This window comes from Aspergillus versicolor, assembly GCF_001890125.1.
Source record: "Aspergillus versicolor CBS 583.65 unplaced genomic scaffold ASPVEscaffold_1, whole genome shotgun sequence".
Taxonomy (NCBI): domain Eukaryota; kingdom Fungi; phylum Ascomycota; class Eurotiomycetes; order Eurotiales; family Aspergillaceae; genus Aspergillus; species Aspergillus versicolor.
Genome location: NW_024467524.1, coordinates 488,224 through 507,741, shown reverse-complemented (window position 1 = coordinate 507,741; position 19,518 = coordinate 488,224). Strand labels below are relative to the sequence as shown.

At 50.6% G+C, this 19,518-nt stretch overlaps 9 protein-coding genes across 9 annotated transcripts; 2 read left to right on the top strand and 7 right to left on the bottom strand.

Moving 5' to 3' along the window:
• Positions 1–383: 383 nt before the first annotated feature.
• ASPVEDRAFT_119762 (uncharacterized protein) lies at positions 384–1,734 on the bottom strand (the record flags this gene model as incomplete). The annotated part of the gene is made up of 4 exons (XM_040805733.1): positions 384–686; positions 747–1,036; positions 1,099–1,223; positions 1,286–1,734. 4 exons carry the CDS (start codon positions 1,732–1,734, stop codon positions 384–386), a joined length of 1,167 nt encoding a protein of 388 aa, XP_040661730.1.
• A 785-nt stretch (positions 1,735–2,519) lies between these two features.
• ASPVEDRAFT_48248 (CRAL/TRIO domain protein) lies at positions 2,520–3,735 on the bottom strand (the record flags this gene model as incomplete). Its single annotated transcript, XM_040813973.1, has 2 exons — positions 2,520–2,854; positions 2,910–3,735. The coding sequence occupies 2 exons, from the start codon at positions 3,733–3,735 to the stop codon at positions 2,520–2,522; spliced, it is 1,161 nt and encodes a 386-aa protein (XP_040661729.1).
• Positions 3,736–4,011: 276 nt separating this feature from the next.
• ASPVEDRAFT_211277 (Apc13 domain protein) lies at positions 4,012–4,782 on the top strand. Its single transcript, XM_040809454.1, has 2 exons — positions 4,012–4,096; positions 4,150–4,782. The coding sequence occupies exons 1-2, from the start codon at positions 4,094–4,096 to the stop codon at positions 4,600–4,602; spliced, it is 456 nt and encodes a 151-aa protein (XP_040661728.1). The 5' UTR covers positions 4,012–4,093; the 3' UTR covers positions 4,603–4,782.
• ASPVEDRAFT_35277 (DNA-directed DNA polymerase alpha subunit POL12) lies at positions 4,313–7,036 on the bottom strand. The gene is made up of 4 exons (XM_040810962.1): positions 6,574–7,036; positions 6,341–6,499; positions 4,989–6,288; positions 4,313–4,935 (listed from the first exon to the last, which is right to left on the bottom strand). Exons 1-4 carry the CDS (start codon positions 6,951–6,953, stop codon positions 4,762–4,764), a joined length of 2,013 nt encoding a protein of 670 aa, XP_040661727.1. The 5' UTR covers positions 6,954–7,036; the 3' UTR covers positions 4,313–4,761.
• Positions 7,037–7,276: 240 nt separating this feature from the next.
• On the bottom strand, positions 7,277–9,275 carry ASPVEDRAFT_156927 (translation initiation factor eIF2B subunit delta). Its single transcript, XM_040808537.1, has 2 exons — positions 8,638–9,275; positions 7,277–8,568 (listed from the first exon to the last, which is right to left on the bottom strand). Exons 1-2 carry the CDS (start codon positions 9,202–9,204, stop codon positions 7,573–7,575), a joined length of 1,563 nt encoding a protein of 520 aa, XP_040661726.1. The 5' UTR covers positions 9,205–9,275; the 3' UTR covers positions 7,277–7,572.
• Positions 9,276–9,557: 282 nt separating this feature from the next.
• On the bottom strand, positions 9,558–12,154 carry ASPVEDRAFT_35274 (kinesin-3 family protein uncB). The gene is made up of 2 exons (XM_040810961.1): positions 11,448–12,154; positions 9,558–11,384 (listed from the first exon to the last, which is right to left on the bottom strand). Exons 1-2 carry the CDS (start codon positions 11,806–11,808, stop codon positions 9,706–9,708), a joined length of 2,040 nt encoding a protein of 679 aa, XP_040661725.1. The 5' UTR covers positions 11,809–12,154; the 3' UTR covers positions 9,558–9,705.
• Positions 12,155–12,191: 37 nt separating this feature from the next.
• On the bottom strand, positions 12,192–12,878 carry ASPVEDRAFT_35273 (uncharacterized protein). Its single transcript, XM_040810960.1, has one exon. It carries the CDS (start codon positions 12,767–12,769, stop codon positions 12,497–12,499), a length of 273 nt encoding a protein of 90 aa, XP_040661724.1. The 5' UTR covers positions 12,770–12,878; the 3' UTR covers positions 12,192–12,496.
• Positions 12,879–14,489: 1,611 nt separating this feature from the next.
• Positions 14,490–15,390, top strand: ASPVEDRAFT_122427 (YoaK family protein; the record flags this gene model as incomplete). The annotated part of the gene is made up of 2 exons (XM_040805982.1): positions 14,490–14,724; positions 14,792–15,390. 2 exons carry the CDS (start codon positions 14,490–14,492, stop codon positions 15,388–15,390), a joined length of 834 nt encoding a protein of 277 aa, XP_040661723.1.
• Positions 15,391–17,513: 2,123 nt separating this feature from the next.
• ASPVEDRAFT_77735 (uncharacterized protein) lies at positions 17,514–18,695 on the bottom strand (the record flags this gene model as incomplete). The annotated part of the gene is made up of 1 exon (XM_040816437.1): positions 17,514–18,695. The coding sequence occupies one exon, from the start codon at positions 18,693–18,695 to the stop codon at positions 17,514–17,516; it is 1,182 nt and encodes a 393-aa protein (XP_040661722.1).
• Between the last annotated feature and the right edge of the window lie 823 nt (positions 18,696–19,518).

Below are 19,518 nucleotides of genomic sequence, written 5' to 3'. Positions count from 1 at the left end.
CATCTATTCCATCACTACAATCAGACCTCAGTCAGATGTCAAAGACTCAGATGAACGGTACAATATATGCCGTGAATCAGCAGAAACCGAAACTGCAAATTGTGTTCTCAGATGCCCGGGAAGATCAGAAGCATGCACCACTGCACCGTGTATTTACATCTCGCTATTGATAAACACCAGTCAAACAGATACCCAAGTTGAACTTCATCTTCGTTCTGCCCATTGATACTCTACCTCTGGTGGAATCTCTGTAGACTGTTGTTGTCGCAGCTAAGCCCCGATGTAAAACACACAACTTTATTGATAGAACCGAGCATCGGATGCTAGACACTTCTAGTTGTAGGTCTGGTTGTGATGTTAGTATATACGCGCTTAGGCTGATATTATTCGGACGGAATAAAAAAACTTACAATTTGTTTCACCGGTGCATCAAAGTGCGCCCACATCCCATATTGCACATTATCCCCAGCGGTCAACCGAGTGCTATATCCCTTACCATCCTTGCAACCGAACAAGAAGCTCATCGGGAATAGGGGCTCAAATGGTGCAGCATTCTGTATTGACTGGACTTCTTCAAGCGAAAGTTTTGTCGTAATTGCATCATTCATGACCTTAATCTGGTCTACACTCTGAACGCCAACAATCGGTATCACATAGGTCGACTGATGGAAAAGATACGCTAGAGCCTGTCGCATTCGCCTGTTTAGCGTCATTCCAGCAAAAAGGAAATATTAGGAGTAACCTACAATGGCTTGGACCGTAGTCTCCTTCGTAACAGCAACCTTCTCCAAGGCATCTGATACAGCGATCTCGTGCGCGCCCACATCGTAGAAGCTCTTCTGTCCAGCTAGCTTTTCTTCCCGTTCTCGTCTCTGCTGAGAAGACAGGAGTAAGCCTCCCCCAAGTGCAGCCCAGGGAACGATCGCCATCCCCTGGTCTTCACACATGGGGATGATTTCGGCTTCTATATCACGGTATGCAGCGTTCCAGCGGCCCTGGTATATGGAGAACGGGGTGAGACCGTTTTTCCGGGCGACTGCGCGTCGGGGTTAGCAATGATATGAAGCCAAGTAGATGCAGAAGATAAATTACACGTACACTCGTTCGCCTTCACTACGACCCACGCTGGAGTATCAGAAACACCCAAATACAGTACTTGCTTCGACATGACATAGGAATGTAATCGGGTCATGACCTCTTCCACAGATGTAGCAAAATCCCACCTATTGATCAAAGTATTAGCCAGTGAACTTCCAATATGTATCAGACCCAAGGGAGAGCATACCAATGAACATAAAGAATATCGATATAATCCGTCTCCAGCCTCTTCAAACTCTCCCTCACGGAAACAAGCATACTCTTCGCCGAATTTCCCACAAAGTTACTCTGCAGAGGCTCACTCTCACGGCTACCAGGACGACAATGCGCCGAGTACTTGGTCGCAATCACCATTTGGTCCCGGGTACCCCGGTCTTTCATCCAGGCGCCAATATGGGCCTCGGACTGTCCATTGTTGTAGACATTCGCGGTGTCGATGAAGTTACCGCCCAGCGCGAAGAATTCGTCTAGTAATTTAAAGGGATCCTCGCTGACCCCGAATAACTCGCTCCATTCATTTCCGAAACTGATACCCCCGAGGCAGATGGGAGAGACTTTGACTGAGGCTGTGGGGGAGAGGATACGGTGGTTTGCTAGGGGGCTTGAAGGTTTGGACGGGGGTTGGAAGAGAGACATTTTGGTAACGGTAAATATGAGAAACAAGGAGTAGCGAGTATTTTATTAGGAATTGAACGTATGCAGCAGCAGGTTTATATAGACGCCATTTACTCCACTTTGTATATTCTCGTCGGCTTATGCAATATGCTTACGGTTCCAAATTTTAATGTGAAATCCATTTCTATAAAGTAAGTAGGAAGTATCTCCAAGCCCCAGGTGAGGAGTAAAAAAGGGTCTTCGTGTAAAGCAGTGTGGAGCATAAGCAACTTGCATTAGTTTCAACTTTCCCCCACAAGAGCCGATCAAGCAGGGACAATATTCGTTTCAATGGGCCAATCAGGTGTGTAATGCATGAATAGCCTTGTCTGCTTCCATGGTTCTTCTCGAACCCACTGTTACGCCCACATGTCTTAAATAAGCTGCAGCTTAGGGCTATATTGATGGCTAGTGGCGTACAATCACCTAGCTAATGTCTAAATAAAACGGGGGCAGTTGAATCTTCGGTTTTGTCTGAACCCATTTCTAGTTTGGCAAGGAAAGGCAGTAGAGGAAATACAGACCTTTGCCATTTAATATCTCTGAATAGCTAACTTGGAAGTCGATTCCTAAACATAGGCTGCACAGGAAGAGAATAGAAGTATAATTCTATTGACAGGCTCAATAACATATCAACCGAAAAAATGAATATTCTATATTCAGAGTGAAGTGTGACCAAAGGCACAGATCTTTTCGCCTGCAGACAAAAGCAGAGCAGTATGCATAAATCTAATTCATTATTCCTTAGGGCTTCGAGCCTAGGAAGCCTAGGTTGTTGCATCGGCGCCATTCGTTTCGCTTTCCTTCTGAGCGACGCTCGGGCTGGTGCCAGTTTTGAGGTAGTGTTCGTATTCTCCAATACGCTTTCCACCTTGAATCCAGCGCTGACGGTATTCCTTCTGCTTTATCTCAGCCAGCTTGTTCAGCGCAGGCCAGTATGCCGGGTGGTCGTATTGGAAATCAACCTCTCCGCCAACAGATTTCATAAGCTGGCTGGGCGGGACATGGTTGCCCAATTTCTCGTTGAACTTGAGCTTTTCCCTAGTAATGGGGTCAAGGAACGGGGTGACGATCTTGAAGAAACCCATGATGAGAAACGACACTGGCCGATGTTAGCTAACTGACCTCCACAAGCTCAAATTGGAAAAACAGCTTACGATTAATAACCAATGCCCGCCCCAGCCTCTCCGGATAATGATTCTGCAAGAAATTCACTGTATCCCTCGCCTGCCCAATACTAGCATTCTGTCCAGATTTCGTCTCGCTATAGTCCACGATCAACGCCAGCGTCTCCTGATCCGGAGGCATCAGTTCAATCGCCCGCTCCAGCATAAAGACAAGATGCTGGACCTGCCGATCACTCTTCTCGGTATTCTGGTTCGACGGCAGGAGATACAAACACGGCCGGCCGTGGATATCGTAGCCTAGGAGGACCTGCTTCCCTGTCTCGTTCTCGATGGAGATGTAGTCGGGCGTCAATTTCTCGATCCCGTACTCACGGCGCCAAGTAAGTGTACGCTGAAGTCGCGCTACAGCCTCGGGGGCGTTCCATTTCGTCGCGCGCAAATAGCGGAGAAGGCATTCGCGGGTGAGGAACATGCGCTCGTCGTCCGTGATTGCTTCGGCAGGGGCATTCTTAGCAGACGTCGTGGGGACTGTGGTCCACTCGGAGACAGACTTGAGGACGCTGTCATATTTGGTTTGTTGGTCTGATGTCAATTGGGCGGGTTGAGCGGGTTGAGCGGTGTCGATGGGGCGGGGGAATGGTTTCTTGATGACACCGTCGGCGGAGGATGATGGCAGATCGAGACTCTCGATCGTCTCCTCAGGGCCTGAGGGTTCAGGGGCCGGCTGTTCCTGAGCTGGAGGTTCTGCCTGAGGTGTACTTTCGGTTTCTGTCGAAACCTGGGGCTTTTCAGCTGCGGCGGCGTCACCATTGACTGGGGCAGTCGTCGCTGGTGTGTCAGATGGAGCGGTGGACATGGCGAAATATCCGTGGTCGGTAAGTTGCAATTGAGTTCAAAGAAAAACGTCAACAAAACAGCTGTTCATTAAGCCAAGAATTAGGGCTGAGGAGAAAGCAATTTTATGAAAAAATTCAGCTCTCATGCGATAATTCCTTCGTGGCTTCCGAGCCGCTGAAATATGTTGTGATTGGCGCTCTCGTGAAGAGAGATGATCGACGCGGTAATCTCGACAGCTTGCATAGCATCTCTGCACAATTCTGCTGATTAATAGTGTACCCCGGAGTCCGCGGCCTTCCTTGCTTTCGGAGACAACCACCACCACCAGACACACCAAACAATAAACTACACGTATCCACCGATTACGTCGAGACAAGATGGTATGGGCCTTTTCCCAAGTATTTCAGCCCAGTGAAAGTCTAACCCACACCAGAGCAAAGACTCCTCTCCTACGCACATCCACATGCACCACCCGCGTCTAGCAGACTACTTCGAAGACTTCACGCGCCCACATACAAGCCACACTGCATCACTGGCTTCATCGTCCTCGTCCTCACATACATACCATAACCAAACGGTGACATATGGGTCCTCGTCGCCAGCCCTGATCCCCTCTTTCCTCCCCGTCGAGGATATCTACGTGGCGCCGCAGTATCAGCCGCCGAACCCGGAGGACGAGGACGACGTTGTCCCCGACCAACACGCTGCGTTTGGAATCACGAGGGCCATGGAGAGACGCAGGGAGACTGTTTGGAGGGATTTGGGACTTGAGGGCTTGGTTACGAGTGGTGGGGCTGGTGCGAGGGGGGCAACCAAGGGGGGGAAAGTGAGGGTTAAGGATGCGGGTAGATTGATGGGTGGGAAGAGGGTTGTTTGCTTGCGGTGATTTCGCATTTTACTACGCCTTGAAGTGGTTGGTGTTGAGTGGCTTCTTTCTACACGTTTATTGATACCCCGGATGCATGCAACAATCCAATGGAATGGTCATTATGATATCGTTACACCTAAACGCCTCATTATACATTTGCAGGAGCTAAAGTGGCTCCTATATCCGGACTATATCGACCCGAGCCCGTTCGTATAGATTGTGGCTTAAGTTTTTCTGTTCCTGCTCTTCCTCGCTGACGACACGGGGGTGGATGGCCATCTGCACGTAGGTCCCAGCTGCTCGTCGCCTGGAAATAGAGCCTGGGTTTATTGTGAGGATGCTGTCGACCACCTGTTTATTGTTAGCACAAATCGCCGTCATCGGGAATCACCGGATTGCCCTACCTTGACGAAAGGTGGCAGCATGCTCGGCACAATCAGGATATCTGGCCGCACATTCCACCATTCACCCAACTTGAAATAAGGTACATCCAGCGCAGCACCCGTTGCTAGTCCACCATCGATTCCTGATCTGGGAAGAGCATCCCGAGATGATGGAGGGAATATGGGCATAAAGTGTCGCTGTTCAATAATGTACTTCACTAGACGGGTTAGGATGTTGGCCTCCTTGGGTCTTCCGTGGAGAGCTTCTTCACGACGCAGTTCGTACAGCACATCATGCGAGCACATTCCGATAACAGTTTCATTCAGCGAAAATGTCACTGGGTTGGACACCATGCGGGCTTGTTTTGGCAATCCAAGCTCCTTCTTGGGAAGCTGCTCTTGTGGCCATGAAACGTGTTTGCTCACGGCGTCCCGAACGGAGGGGACGAGAGCAATTGTGATGCTCGGGACCGCAGCAGCGAGCTTTTGTAGTTGCGTGGATATGAAGTGCCTAAAGGCAGTGGTGAGGGTAACTGTATCCGGGTCTATGTTGTTGGATTCTGGAAGGTCGAAATCACCTGATGCCAGCAATGGGTGCTCAATGTCCAGGAATGGTCCCATGAGGATAAGCCCATCTGCATAACTCTCTGCGGCTTTTTGGCAAATTTCCTTCAATGGCTCAAAATCTAAGTTGTCGTCTGTCGTATATGGTCCGGAAGCGATCATAACATTCAAGGGTGAAGTCCCAGACTCGGATACGCGCTCATTAGTAGTCTCAATAGTTGGAACGGACGATACGGCGGGCGGCAAAAGAGGTGGTGGAAGAACCTCTTTAACTGAAAAGTAATTTCCCGACGCATTGATCCCCAGCAAGGCAACAATTTGGCCAGGGAAGAAGTTCACTGATGGGATCGAGTCCACATTCAGAGGCACCCTTTTACCGGCACCGGAGCGCCTCGACGTCTCGAGTACAAGCGACGCTGGATTGAGCTTCCCCTCTATACTGTCAGAGGCAATGCGCCCTACAGCAACAATCTCGCTTGTGCTCTGGACAGCAGCACTCCCGAACGTGATGTCTTCGTTCTCGTACTTCTTCTCGAATATGGCCGTAAACTCGTCAATCCGGTCGTCCAGAATCTCAGACGCCTCTGATAATCGCATAGCCATAGGCTTGTACCCAAACTTTTTGAGGTCCGTGTTCGCAGCGGGGCGCATTCGAGGCTCCGGGAACGGCGCCATGGGTGTTTCGGGCAGAGGCAAATGCTCGTTGATCGTTTCAATCGTCTGGCCAGCGTTCGGGCGCTCTGAAAACGGGACAGATCTATACCAAGTCAACGGCAATTCGTTATACCAATGAAGCGGCCAAAACATACTGCATCCCATCCCCACCACCACCATTCGTCGAAACCTTCGTCTTCGAACTAAGCGGCGAATCTATCTTCTTCGAAACGGACGGTGACGAAAACTCCGCCTTCCTCTTTGCTGAGCCACCAGCACTCCCAGGCGTTCTCCCAGGTGTCAATCCGTCCAACCTATTCCACAAACAAATCACAGTTCAGCATACGCTTAAACAAGCCCAAGATGATAGCGCAGGACAGAAACCTACATCCCAAAAACATCACCAGTACCAGTACCAGCAGCCATCCCCACATCCCTCTCCCTCGCCCTCGGAGTCGCCGCAACACCACCACTGCGCTTCTCAACCTGCTGCCGGCCCCTCGCCTGCCGCTCCAAGTTATCCTGCACATCCCGCTTAAACAGTCTCACAGTCTCCAGATCAAGTTTAGTCTCCTCAGAACCCATGCGTAGACAGTAAGACTCCCATCGGTAGAATAGTTCCTGGGCCGTGATTCCATGAACCCGCATTATGGATTGCAGCTCTCCCAGGACGTCTGCGGGGAGACCGTCCGGCGCGGAGGGAGCAAAGAGCTCGCTTAATTCGCCATTGGATGTCTCCGAGACGGCTGGGTCCTGTACGGAGCCCATTGTTGTAAATTTTGGGACTGGAGGCTTGAGGGACCTGAACGTGAGACCTTGGGTTTAGCTTTGGTGTCGGTTTGGACTTGGTTGATTGTACGGCACTTTTGCTAAACGGGAACGCGAAACGCGTGCCGACAACGCGTGCGGTTATCCCTTACCGCCTGCTGAATTGGATGTCATGGACTGGTGCACGTGATATCATCCGCGGGCTTGGTTCTATGGTTACTATAAGCGTGTTTTTACAGCTCCCTCGCGGGCTCTCGCTTGGTTATTTGAATGGCGTTTGGCCAATAGTGGCTAGCTACATGATTCAAAATTAAGCATGTATTCGAGGGAATGGATGTTCAAAAAGTACACCTCCTAACTCGCTACATGGACAACCAATTAGGTAACCAGCAGATATCACTTCAATACTTTTGCTCTAATGTTCGCTAGCCATACAGCATAATCATAGTCAATACAACATGGTTAAGAGTCCCGCTAGTGCAACCCCTGCGCTCCGATGCCCGGAGATGGATGACAAGTTTTGAGACAATGCCAAAAATGAAAAAGACCCATACAGTATGGACAATAAAGAAGAGAGAAAGAAAACCCAATGCGACGAATAGACGCTAGAAGAATATGCTTACATATTCGTGCTCATGCGGTGCACGATGGGAACAGCGCTCGGCGGCAGGCTACCCATCTCGGTCACCACCATGTCAACGTATTCGGCCGGTGTGGCGTCGTATAAAAGGTTCAACAGTTGCAGGTTGGGCGTGTCTCTCCAGTCCGCGAGCGCGGATGCGTTAGTTTTTGATGCGGGAGTAGACTCAGACGGGCTGGGGTTAGAGGCAGCGGCCTTGCCACCCTTCTTCGGCTCGGGCTGCGCAACTGCAGCAGGGTCTGGTAGGTCCGTCAATTGGGTGGGCGGTTGTGTCAAGACCAACTCATCGGCATCGGCAATTTCGTTGACGACAATGCTATCCAAGGCGACACGGTCTGTGAACTTGACTGTCTCGCAGCAGACGATGACGGGAATTTCGACTCCACCAGCACGCTCTTTGGCCGACATGGCGACCAGCGCCGTGCCGACGCGCGAATACAGCCGTCCATTACTAGTCATGGCGTGAGCGCCGAGGAAGACTTTCGTTGCGTCCTTAACTGCATGGCTGATGCCGCTAATGAGAGAATATTGAACCTCCAAACCGGCGTTGGCCAACGTTCTCGCCAAGTTCTTACCCTCAAAAAGTGGGCGGGAGTCGATGATGGAGACGCGGAATTTCTTGCCCTGCTTGAACGCAGTAAGAAGAGTCTGTTTCACAATGGAGCTGCCTGCAAACGTGACAACAACATCCCCATCTTTAATCTTCTGTGCTGCACTGCCAGCAATGACCTGGTCCGCAACAGTGATCTTCTCGCGAATAAAACTGTCAATGAATTCGCACAATGTCGTCTTGGCTTGCGCTTCGGGGACTGACGGGTCGATGGAGGCAATTTCCAGTTTAAGGGCTCGAATAGCATTTCCCTGGCTAATGGAGAGGGGGCGACACGTAGAGAGGTATGTAATCTGATGAGATAGATGGGTAGTCAAGTGACGGGCAAGGGATGTACCCATTGGTGTCGTATACGCTTCAATTACCTGGTCAAGTCAGCAACACTCCAGTAGTTAATCGTAAAATGTGTGTGTTTTTTGTAAGCCGAAACATACCCTCTTGAAAGCCAACAGCGTCGCAACACATCTCGCACTGCTTCCACAAACCACGTAGTCTCTCATCTGCAACCCCAACGCCAGAACAGCGGGATGCACTTCCTTCCCAGCACCCGCAACTGTAGTCCGCCGCTGCTGTCCATAAAGATGTCCAAAAACAGCAACATTCTTATCCTCCTGCTTCTTCTTGCTCTCTCCCTGGGGCACATTCGGCGCAGATCCTCGTCGAGGAGCAGAGCCCTTCTGTCCTTTAACACCTTGTCCCGCGGCCGCACCTCCAGCATCAGCACCACCCTTCTTCCCAGCCGGTGTTCCGGGGCCTTGTCCGCCTGGTGCCCCGCCGCCGCCCTCGCGGTCTGCTTTTTCGCGGGCCCGACGGGCAGCCTTTTCGGCCTTGGCCTTCTTCTTCAGCTCCGCGGGTGAGAGGCCTTCGCCTCCTGGCGCTGCGTCGGCGGGGCCGGCTTTGTCTTTGGGTTGTTGTTGTTGTTGCTTGGCGGGCTTTGCGGGTTTCGGGGCCTTCTGGCCTTGCGATTGAGATGGTTGGGAGGCGGGTTGCTGTTGTTCCATCTTTGCGGCTGACGGATCCGAGGCGGGCGCAGGGGTAGGGGCGGCGGGGGGGGATGATACGGTGTTTAAGGTAGGGTCGGCTGAAGTCGCCATGTTGAGAGCACGGGGTTGAATGCGATGGCGGCAATCAGGAGGGGCATTGGAGACTTTTTTTCGGGCGGTTGTGGGGATGGAGGGAAGCGCGGTGGATTTGACTCACACGCCGAAAAGGGCGATGATGCCATAAGCGGCAACTAACGCAGGCTGCGGGAGAGGCTAGCGCAAGCAACTTGAACTATGAATTTACCTCGTTATTCGTACAGAGGACAAATACAAAAGCAGAAGCACATATCATAATCGAATTCATTGATTACCCAATGCCCATCGTGCAGTCATCCTGACATACCTTCGTCTCATCATTGCAAGGTCTCAAGGAATCAAAAACTTAATACAAGAATCAAAGCTCACAAAAACCGCCCAGAAAACGCCGCTCCAGGATATAATCGCTAAACTACGAGTGGGCTAATTCCCTAAAATATCTCCAAGTGCTCGCCGTCGTTTACGGCCCTCATGCTTTCGGTTGGAGCTGAAGCGTTCGTGGTCCGTGGCGAGCTTCCGTTTGAAGACATCGAGGTCGCCCAATAGGCCCTCCATAGTTTCCTGCATCTCTTGGGCTTGGAGATGGTTTCCACCGGCCGGAACAGTGTCGTCTTCGTCTTCCCAGATCAAATCCGGCTCCGTGTCGATCTCTGAAGTAGGAGAACCAGGTCGGTTTTCCTTGTCGTCTACCAGCTCCTCTTCGTCCTCCTGTTCCAAAATATCAACGTCGCTGAGGCGCTTCTCAATTGTGACTGGTGGGATTGGGTTCTTCAAGCTATCCAACGCCAGCTTCAGGTGATTGCGCAATGCCTCGTTCTCGGTTTGCAACTGTCGAATCTTGCACTCGCTAACCATCTTGGTCTCCTCCATAAGTCTTTGAAGTTTCTCCACCTTCTGCTGGTATTCCTCGAGACGCTCATTCTGAACTTCGGTTTCTCGACGGTTTTGGGCGGATTGGCTGACGCTGAGCTGCAAGGTACGGATTGTTTCCGCCATTTCTTCAAGTTGTCGGTCACGCTCGGCGGCAGAGAGATGATCCTGATTAACTTTTGCGCGTGTACGAATATGTTTGGCCTGGTCCGCATAACGTAGGGTAGAGAGAGTCTCTTCGTAATCTGTGGGTGAAATACAGGCAATCATGGCCGTCTTAGAATTGCCCCCAAGGCTATCTTTCAGCAACCAGGTGAGAATTGAATCGCGATAAGGGACTACTTCCTTGCCCTTTCGCTTACCCGGTCGCGCTGCTTTGGGGTCGGCCAATGCTGCAATGACTCTGCCCAGTGTGGTGAGGGACTTGTTAATGTTGGATCCTTCGCGGAGGCGTTGGCCGGTGGCTTCAGTGGACTTGGCTCGTTCGGAACCCGCAAGATCAACAAGCCGAATGCGTGCTGTACGCTCTGTAGTTTCATCTGTAGAGAGATCATGGTGGATCTGCTTCAAGGTGATCGTAAAAACTGCGTGGGATCGCGAGGATGTATCGTTCATTTTGGTGCTAGCAGTGGTACGTGAAACATCACCTTTGCGCATGTACTTCATGATCTCGGCATAGTTTTTAACAGTGACTTCGGTAAGATCCTTCACGTATGGACCTTCAGAAGGCGATTCCCGAATTCGAAGATAATGAGGTGAATCCGTCCGGGGTACAAGTAAATCGCGCACATGCTCGTTGTACACCTCGAAGTAAGAAACACGAACGTTGAAGCTCACATCCGGCGACTCGGCGCTCTCTATACGCTGGAATAAATCCTCACAGGTTCGGGGAATCAGACCCGGTTGCTCAGTGTTTCCCATCATGGTGTAACTCTTTCCCGAGCCTGTCTGTCCGTATGCGAAGATGCAAGTGTGGTAACCCTCAAAATTATGGTCCAGAAAGTCTTCGCCGAGACAGTTGTAGATATCCTCTTGGTGAGCATAATGATCGTCCGCTTCATTGTGCGACCAGAACGAATTATCGAAAATAAATTCCTTGTCGTCTAGCACTTTCCCACGAGCCTGCGACTTCGGTTTGGTCTCGTCGAACGTATGGGATTGCGGTGCTCTCAACTTAGTCGCCTGGGTGTGAGGGTCCATTGAAATAAGGCATTGTGCCTTGCGCTCGATTTCTATAGATCAAACGCTCTCGTTAGCTTTCGTATTCGTGACAACCAAGGTAGGCCTAATAGTACCTCTTTGCAGGAACTTCCGCACTCGTACGACGACGTGCACGTTTCCTCCAGGCCCAGGGCTGCCACCGCCATCTAATCCTCTTTGCACTGCAACACCCTCCCTTGAGCGCAGGGATGGGCTTGACGCGGTCGATCGAAGGGCGGCAGAAGAAGCGGCGCTTGAATGTATAGACGGGCTCGTGATCCCCGTGGCCGAAGAAAACCCAGACAACGAAGCCGAAGACTGCGAGCCGGAGGCGATGCCCGGGGCGATGTGGTTGTAAAAGCGCGGATCCAACGCCATCTCTTCACTATTTTCACTCAATAACTGTACAATTTGAGCGATGATGTCTCGTTGACGACGGACAAGGTGATGGTACATACAGGTCGGTGTACCACTCGGGGCAAAAACACGCGAATAGGCAGGTGCGACGGTGGTGATTGCCGCTCGAGGCGACGAGTGTTTATAAAACGCGGATTCGCTTTTCAGTCGGAATTCTCAATGTTCAAGTGTTTGAATTAGATGGAGTGCGATAGACAGACGAGGTGAAGCGACTCTGCGATGTGAAGTAAAAGAGCGAAACATGCAGCAACCCAAGTAAGGGAAGTCGGAGACAGTGAGGATAAGCGACAGCAATCCCATTAATCGACTTCAATCACAGCACCGCAATATTCCTCACCCTCATCTCACGTCTTCTGGCAGATGATAGTCGAGAAGAACAACAACGGTGAGTTGAACCGTTACAGCTGGCTTCGTTTTGGTTTTGCCGGATTGAGAATCGCGTGGAGCCTGAGGCAGCTCTAGGCCTATCTCAGTGCGGGCGGTTGCCATAGCAATGACTCCCCTCTCGTTTGGCTATCATCCCCAGTTCGATCCATATCTTTAACATTCATGCATTCAATTATTTACTGGTTTATTTACTTGATTTGGGTTTGTTTGATAACTACATGTCAAAATGAGCGTGTTGACATGGTGAAGCGACATCCATCAACTCGCAGCGACGGCGTCCGCCGACTCTCAAATACCCAGTCTGGTAGGGAACATCAGTCTGAAACGGACTCTGCGCAACTTAGTCGAAGTCATCGAGTGAGGCAGACACTTCATCCGCTTCCGGGTGACCGTGCTGGCCTTTGCTCAGCTTAGCACCGTCGATATAGGAGTAAGGATCCGAAACGATGTTTCCGTCCTTATCCATTCCGGTCTCGAGCATCTCTTCGATACTCCAGCCAGAGGTAGGGTCCTGTTGTGACTTCAAGGTGCTTGCGCCTTGTTGTGTCTTGGACGCAGCCTGCTTGGCCTGGTCGCCAGCGGGACTAAAGGTATTGGTTTGTTTTGAGGACATGATACTAACTGAGTTTGAAGTCAGGCTTTGCCAGAGGTGTGACAACTGCGATGCCAAGGTGACGTACCTCGTTATGATATCTCGATTGATAATGTTTCGGTTGCTCTGTTGAATGGCTCTCAGCTAATTAGGAAGAGGTATTACTGTTTTATATATCACAGCAGGTGGCGTTGATGATGTGTTATGACGCGGAGACTCTACAACGACGACAGATATTCCTCCATAGAGAAGGCGTCAGCTGCCGTCGATTCGATCCCCGTCCTGGGGGAAGTTATGATTGCACAATGGGGGCCATGAGGTCATGGGCCATGGTCCAGACAATCTAGGTGGACCACGGTCTTCTCTGAGTTGTCGAGATGTGGTTCAGTGCTCTCTTTGGCGTTGTTTTGGGTTCAATCCCCAGTGCGGGGAACCCATGTTTGGATTTCCAATGTTGGAAAGACATTACATCGTCAAAACGTGGCAACGAATGGCCTGCCCGAGCGATATCGCCACCGGCACAACCACATTCATCAAAACGACAACCACCTTGAGATTGGAGCATCCGGCTTCATCTCTATCAATTATGATGCTGTCAAGTGTAATAACAGCAGGGTTTAGTAAGTTGGACTGCATTTCGGTATTCAAATCCGCGTCAGATATATAATTATGGTCCACCTATGGCTGCAGCAAGCAGTTCTGACCAGGTCTTAATCGATCAGTAGATCCAAAAAGTACCAATTACAATCAAATAATTAATCCTCAAGCCACAGAAAGTTTAACTCTCGGCGCAAGCTGTTTTGCATATCCAAAATGCCAACTAAGTATATGAGAGCGGCTGTCTAAGAACATCCATCAAGATACCACCCTACCAATTCCTCCTCTAAACTAACTTCCAAAAATCTCTAGACACAGTATACACAATATGCTAATAGCTAATAATCCTTGCTCTCCACCATATCCGCTGGGGTCCGAGACCGACAGCGGCGAGAGCGAGACTGAGCAAATTTCTGGTACAAATTGGGCCAAAGTATATCAAAGTATGGAAACACTGCTTCGAAGTGTGTGAGAAGGATTGCATCTTGGTGTAGAGTGGATAAGATTACTCCAAGAAGGCGAACTGCAGTTCAGCCCTATGTCTCACAACTCTTTGTATTCTTTTCTTCAGGCTTCCTGGTTTCTAGCTCTATGCCTACGGTATTGCAATGATCAATGATTGTTACAAATTGATAGCTTGTCACCGCAGCGGGTTGAGGACCCGCACAGTCCACAAGGCTCCTACAAGTTGACCCCAGCCAGGAATAGGATTCAAGAGGTTCCTTATTAATTAAGAATCTTACCCTGTATACTACGCAAGGAATAATAATCTGCCAAGCTTTGTAGATTTATCTCAACTCCGGTTGTTGCATCCTTCTGCTAGACCACTACGCTGCGGTGTACAGCGCAAACTTGCTAAACTTAGGGACTTATTATTTATTTCTCTAAACTGCCGGTGGATTCAGCTAATAATGGCACAGTCTTAGTGGGAATTGCGCCATCGCAGCTGTGCTTGTTGTGCATGTTTCCCAGGCACCGACATTTCGCTCAGCCCTACGAGGCTGTCAGTTGCCGCCGATCGCATCGCCGTCGGTTCAAATTCCGACGCCGCAGAGTTTGCTTCCTCCCTCTTCACCTCCCCTCCTCTCTCAGAATTCACTGGTTACTGGCCACTGCGCAGGCTTCCATGATATAGCAGGAAGACATGGCATCCCCGGCCGACATCGAAGCTAACAATGCTACCGCCAATGGCGATCTCAAGGTCACCAACGTTAATGGTCCCCCGAGCGAGAAAAAGCCGGGAACCGCGACCTCGCTCTGGTCGCAGTCCGTCTCAGCCAGATATGCTGACCTCCTCTGTCTCATCCTCTGCTTCATCACCGGGCTCTGCGACTCCGCTGCCTACAATGCCTGGTCTTGTTTCCTGGCCATGCAAACCGGTTCGTCCCACTGACTCACCATGTCCGACATCGGCCCAACAAGGAGTAGACTTGCTAACAAAACCAGGAAACACAATCTTCCTCGGCCTAGGCGCCTCAAACCTCCCATCCGGCAAACCATGGGGCTGGCTCAAATCGCTCGTCTCCATCGTCGCCTTCTTCATCGGCGCGCTGCTCTTCTCGCTCTACGGCCGCAGCATCGGCCCCAAGAAGCGCGTTACCCTGTTCTCCTCATTCCTCTTCCAGGGAATCCTGGTCATCATCGCAGTCGCGCTGATAGAGGGGGACCTGATCCCGCACACGCAGGCCGAGGCTGCGTCTCTAACGGGTGGAAAGCTGTTCCTGGAACTCATCCCCATTGCGCTGCTGGCGTTCCAGTCTGCCGGGTCGATGACTGCGGCGCGTGGGCTTGGGTTTAATGAGATTCCGACGGTGGTGCTGACGAGTGTTTACTTTGATGTTGCGAGTGATCCGAAGATTGTCCGGGATGTTCGGGGCAATGTTAAGCGGAACCGGCGCGTGGGGAGTGTGGCTTCTTTGCTGGTTGGGGCGATTGTGGGTGGTTGGTTGAGTAGGAGTCGTGGGGGGATGGAGAGTGCGTTGTGGCTTAGTGCGGGCTTGAAGGTGATTATCTCTTTTGGATGGCTGGTGTGGTTTTCTGAGTGAGTGGTCTGTAGATGTTGGTGTTGGATGTTTGGGTATAGATATAGAGAGGCCTGGGTCTCGGCCTGATAGTGACCCATCGCAATAGAGCTTGAATACTAGAATAGCCCTCTTTCAAGGGCTATATAATTCTATACAATCAACTCACTCCGTACGGAGTCTAATCTTCGATCAGACCCTCCACCCCGGTCTCATGTCTCAGAGATATGAGTTAGATGGGTGATCTGATATTTATATATTGGCGTGTTTAGATAATTTGCGTGACGATATAATATATTTTTGTACACTTCTACACTGCATAGTATAGTTATGATCTGGGATACTAGGTAGTTTAATATTATATGTAGTAATTCGACTTCATTAACAAAAGTCAGGACTGAATATCACGTATTTGTGGAGTACTCTCACTACAAATATACATATACTCTCTAGATACACCTCACCAAGCATAACTGCCCAGTCACAAGAAGTAAGAGTCCTTCCAATACCGCCACACCCTAAAATCCCTCGTCCAACTACTACAAATCCAGAAATAATCTAGAATATACCTCAGCCCCATATACGCCCAGGATCAACCATCGACAGCCAACTCGTATCTGCATCCTGCACAGCACCCGACTCTCGTCGTGGACAATACCATTGCTTACCCAGTCCAACTAAATTAACCAAATTGGCAGCCAGGCCGAGAGAAGTCCAACAAGAGCCTCATTCCGCCCCCCTCTCTCCTCCCTCCCTCCCATTCATCCCCATCCACCCCTCCACTCCAAATATCACTGCTAAGTGGTATGTATGTCAGTATCCTTGTTAACATGCATCCAATACTGAGTAGTACCAGTACTATACCAATACCAATACCGAAAAGCCCCTGCCCCTGCAAGAACCCCCTCCAACCAAGCCAGAAAGTGATAGGCTGGATGTTTGCTGTACCCCTCCCGGACTCTTTCGGGCCAGGCTAACGGGCGCACGTGGACACGAACGCGCATCCTCCCGACTCTAGCCTATTGGCCGATATTAATTGGATTGGAGAACCAGTGCTGGCTGCCAGGGTTCAGTTGGAGCGGCGGAACTTCGCTATTATTACCTTACTATGAAGTGAAGTGACCGGTTAGAATACGAGACCAGATACCGGAATACCAGGTATGGTTATGATCCATGGATTAGAGGCATTTCAGGTGCTGCTTCGGGTATTGTTATTATGTTACGGTTGAGCTGGTTGGTTGGTTGGTTGGTTGGTGGATGGAACGGACGTGTCGCGAAGAATGCTGCCCGTGCAAACCACGCCTCGACGAGCGGGGCATACTCTCGCTATCAATATCAACAATAACATCAACATCAACATCAACACCGCGAAAAATGCAGACAATAAGAATAGCAGAGGAATGCAGCGAGCTCTGTACTGTAACCCGGATTCCGGCCTTGGTACTGAATAGTTACTCATGCTAAGTGAAGACCTTGGCGGGGCGCTTGCGGGCGCCGGGCAGTGACGAGGCTGCAGGCGAATGAGGGGTACTGCTAATAACGTTGCATGCAGATGTGATGTGATTGCTGAAGGTTACGGCTACTACGGTTTGGGCATGGCTTGATGAACTGTTCTTGTAATGACATCAACTGGTGTACTACAACTTGATTGTAAAGAAGTATAAGTATATTGCAAAGTAATCCAAGGTAAATAAGTTTGATTAGGTAGTGGGTTAGCAAAGAAGGAATCAACCCAACAAACTGAACTGAAGAACTTGAACAGCTCGCAGAATGGTATCATAAAAGCAGAGATGCAAATGACTCCCATGAGCATGCACTCCAAATCGAATCAAGTAAATCAAGCAGAATCCCGTCCCAATGCTAGAGAGGGAAATTAAAAAAAAAAAGATAAAAAGGAAACTGCAACAAAGGAAAAAACAAAGGAAAGACTCTTCAGTTAAAATCAAGCAGATAACGTTGAACGTCAAATATCGCTTGTAATCACAAAGATCAGAACGCAACGAGCAATCGCAATCCAAACGCGCTCAAATGCAATCCGGAAAAGGTGCAATAGTAGTGGTAATCATTCGAAACTTCGAATCGAATCTTGTGGCACATGGCACACATATCTCATCGCCATCAGGCGCATGTCTTTTGTTTTTCTGTAGCTAAGCGGTTCGCTTGCGCAGTATGTCGTCGCAGTTTGCGTCAAATCGCATATTCCATACACGGACACTATTCATCAGCTTCTCCGTATTCTCCAACTCACGGTCGCGACCAAAGATCGACTCGACAAATTCACAGCCTGCGTTGCGGCCCATCGACACCGACTTGCCACCTTCTCGCTTGGCGGCCTTCCACATGAACTGCTCGCACGTCCTCAGCAGCTTCTTGAAGCGCGACCACAGCCGCTTCCCGCTTTCCAAAAAGTCCTCCACGGTTTCTTGCGAATCAATGTCCTTGATCCGGTCCACACATTCCGCGGCCCTCTTTACTTTACCAGCAAGTTTGATTAGCAATAGCCAGAGTTCGCCTGCGACATCGGCCATTGGAGTTGAGGCGCCGTGGTGGAAAACGGTCCAGTCGTAGATCCACTTGCCGAGCGAGTTGGCGTCGAACACACTGCCAAGCAGGATAATCGGCGCTTCGGTCGGGTCCCAGTTCTTTATTGAGTAGCCTGGCGGGATTCCTGCGCGCTCGGCATCCTCCTCGGTGGCCTTGGGTGGGGGTTTCGACGCTGTCGCGGGCTTCGGCTTGGTCGGGTTCCGGGTGGAAGTTGACTGGCGACGGGCGCGCGACCGTTTGGCGGCATCAATGTCGTCAAAAACAGGGACCTGGGTAGAGGAAAAGAAAGGATCAGTGGTTGTTGGCTTTGGCTTCCGTTGGGACGTTGACGGGCGCCGGCGGGACTTGTTTGGTTCCTCGCGGGAGGCGTATCGAGGCATATCATCGTATCCATCATCGACCACATCCACAAAGATAGATCGTTTCCGGGATGACTGCTGTCGAGGGAAGGGGACAGCACCGTAGTCATAGATGCCAGCGGGAGCACCGGACATGGTTTTGCGACGGTAGTAGGAGGGCGGAATGCCACCAAAAAAGGCACTTACATTCTCGTGCTTGGACGGGGTGCCAAATTCGGGCATTGCGCCGTAGAAACCATGGCTGTATGCGGACGGAGGCGCTGCGTAGCTGGCCTTGCGGCCATGGCGCTTCGTCGGACCTCGCGGCGAAACAAAGGGGTTGGTGAACTGGTTCGCATAGTAGGCGTAGTGAGGAGAGGTCGGGGGAGAGTTCATGTAGTCGAACGAGGGCCACCCAGTGGGAGGTGGACTAGAGTAGTGGTACATTATCGCGAGTCGAGCATGAATATAAGAGCCGAGTCACGGGGGGTGTGTGTGATAGTCGAAAATGCAATATATCAAAGCAGACCGAAGAAATCGACAACTTTTGAGAGCCCAATTACCGATTAACCAAACAACAGAACAAGCTAACAAACCAGAAAAGAAATATCAAAGAGCAGGCAAAAAATCACAACCCAGTATATTGTACAGGATATCGTCCAGAAAAACCCGATCGACGCCGATCAAAAGGACAACGAAATCGAGATATCAACGACGGGGGCGTCACCGTGGCACGGCTTTGAGGGGAGAGGAGGATTGAAAGCTTGTGATGTGCGAAGGGTGCATTTGAACGATGTCGGACACCCGAGCGTTGAGTTGAAATCGAGCAAACAGGCTGAGTCTCAGCAGAGAATGACGGCGAAGGACCGAGGATCTTCCAGGCGACTCCTGAAGACCAAATGGGACGAGAGTGACAAATCCTGGGGAAGCCGAGTGAACCCAGGAGAGCTGGCGACAGTGGCGAAAAGAGCGAGATTGGATGTGAACCCAAGATGGGCGATGGTGTAGCTTAGTTGGATGGCAAGGGGAGAAGACTCAGACTAAAAGAGAGCGAGCGAGGGCGAACCAGTTTTGTATGAAAAGTGCAGTGAGTGTCTTGGAGCCTGTGGGCCCCAGCGGTAAGCGGGCGGCCGGTGGGGCTGTATTGGCGCCGTAAATTTCAGCGCTGCTGTTTTACCGTATTATTCCAGACAGCTGGTACTTTAGATTTATCAATAATTATCATTTAATTCATGCAGTTCTGCCGACATGGCCTTCGCAGCTTTATATA

Coding starts and splice junctions, on each gene's coding strand:
- ASPVEDRAFT_35277 (XM_040810962.1), bottom strand. CDS start 6,953: ATGGGCTCCGTACAGGACCCAGCCGTCTCGGAGACATCCAATGGCGAA. Junction 6,289..6,340: donor GGTGGTGGGGATGGGATGCA/GTATGTTTTGGC, acceptor GACTTGGTATAG/ATCTGTCCCGTTTTCAGAGC. Junction 4,936..4,988: donor TGCTGCCACCTTTCGTCAAG/GTAGGGCAATCC, acceptor AACAATAAACAG/GTGGTCGACAGCATCCTCAC.
- ASPVEDRAFT_156927 (XM_040808537.1), bottom strand. CDS start 9,204: ATGGAACAACAGCAACCCGCCTCCCAACCATCTCAATCGCAAGGCCAG. Junction 8,569..8,637: donor CGCTGTTGGCTTTCAAGAGG/GTATGTTTCGGC, acceptor TGACTTGACCAG/GTAATTGAAGCGTATACGAC.
- ASPVEDRAFT_35273 (XM_040810960.1), bottom strand. CDS start 12,769: ATGTCCTCAAAACAAACCAATACCTTTAGTCCCGCTGGCGACCAGGCC.
- ASPVEDRAFT_35274 (XM_040810961.1), bottom strand. CDS start 11,808: ATGTACCATCACCTTGTCCGTCGTCAACGAGACATCATCGCTCAAATT. Junction 11,385..11,447: donor GCGGAAGTTCCTGCAAAGAG/GTACTATTAGGC, acceptor TTTGATCTATAG/AAATCGAGCGCAAGGCACAA.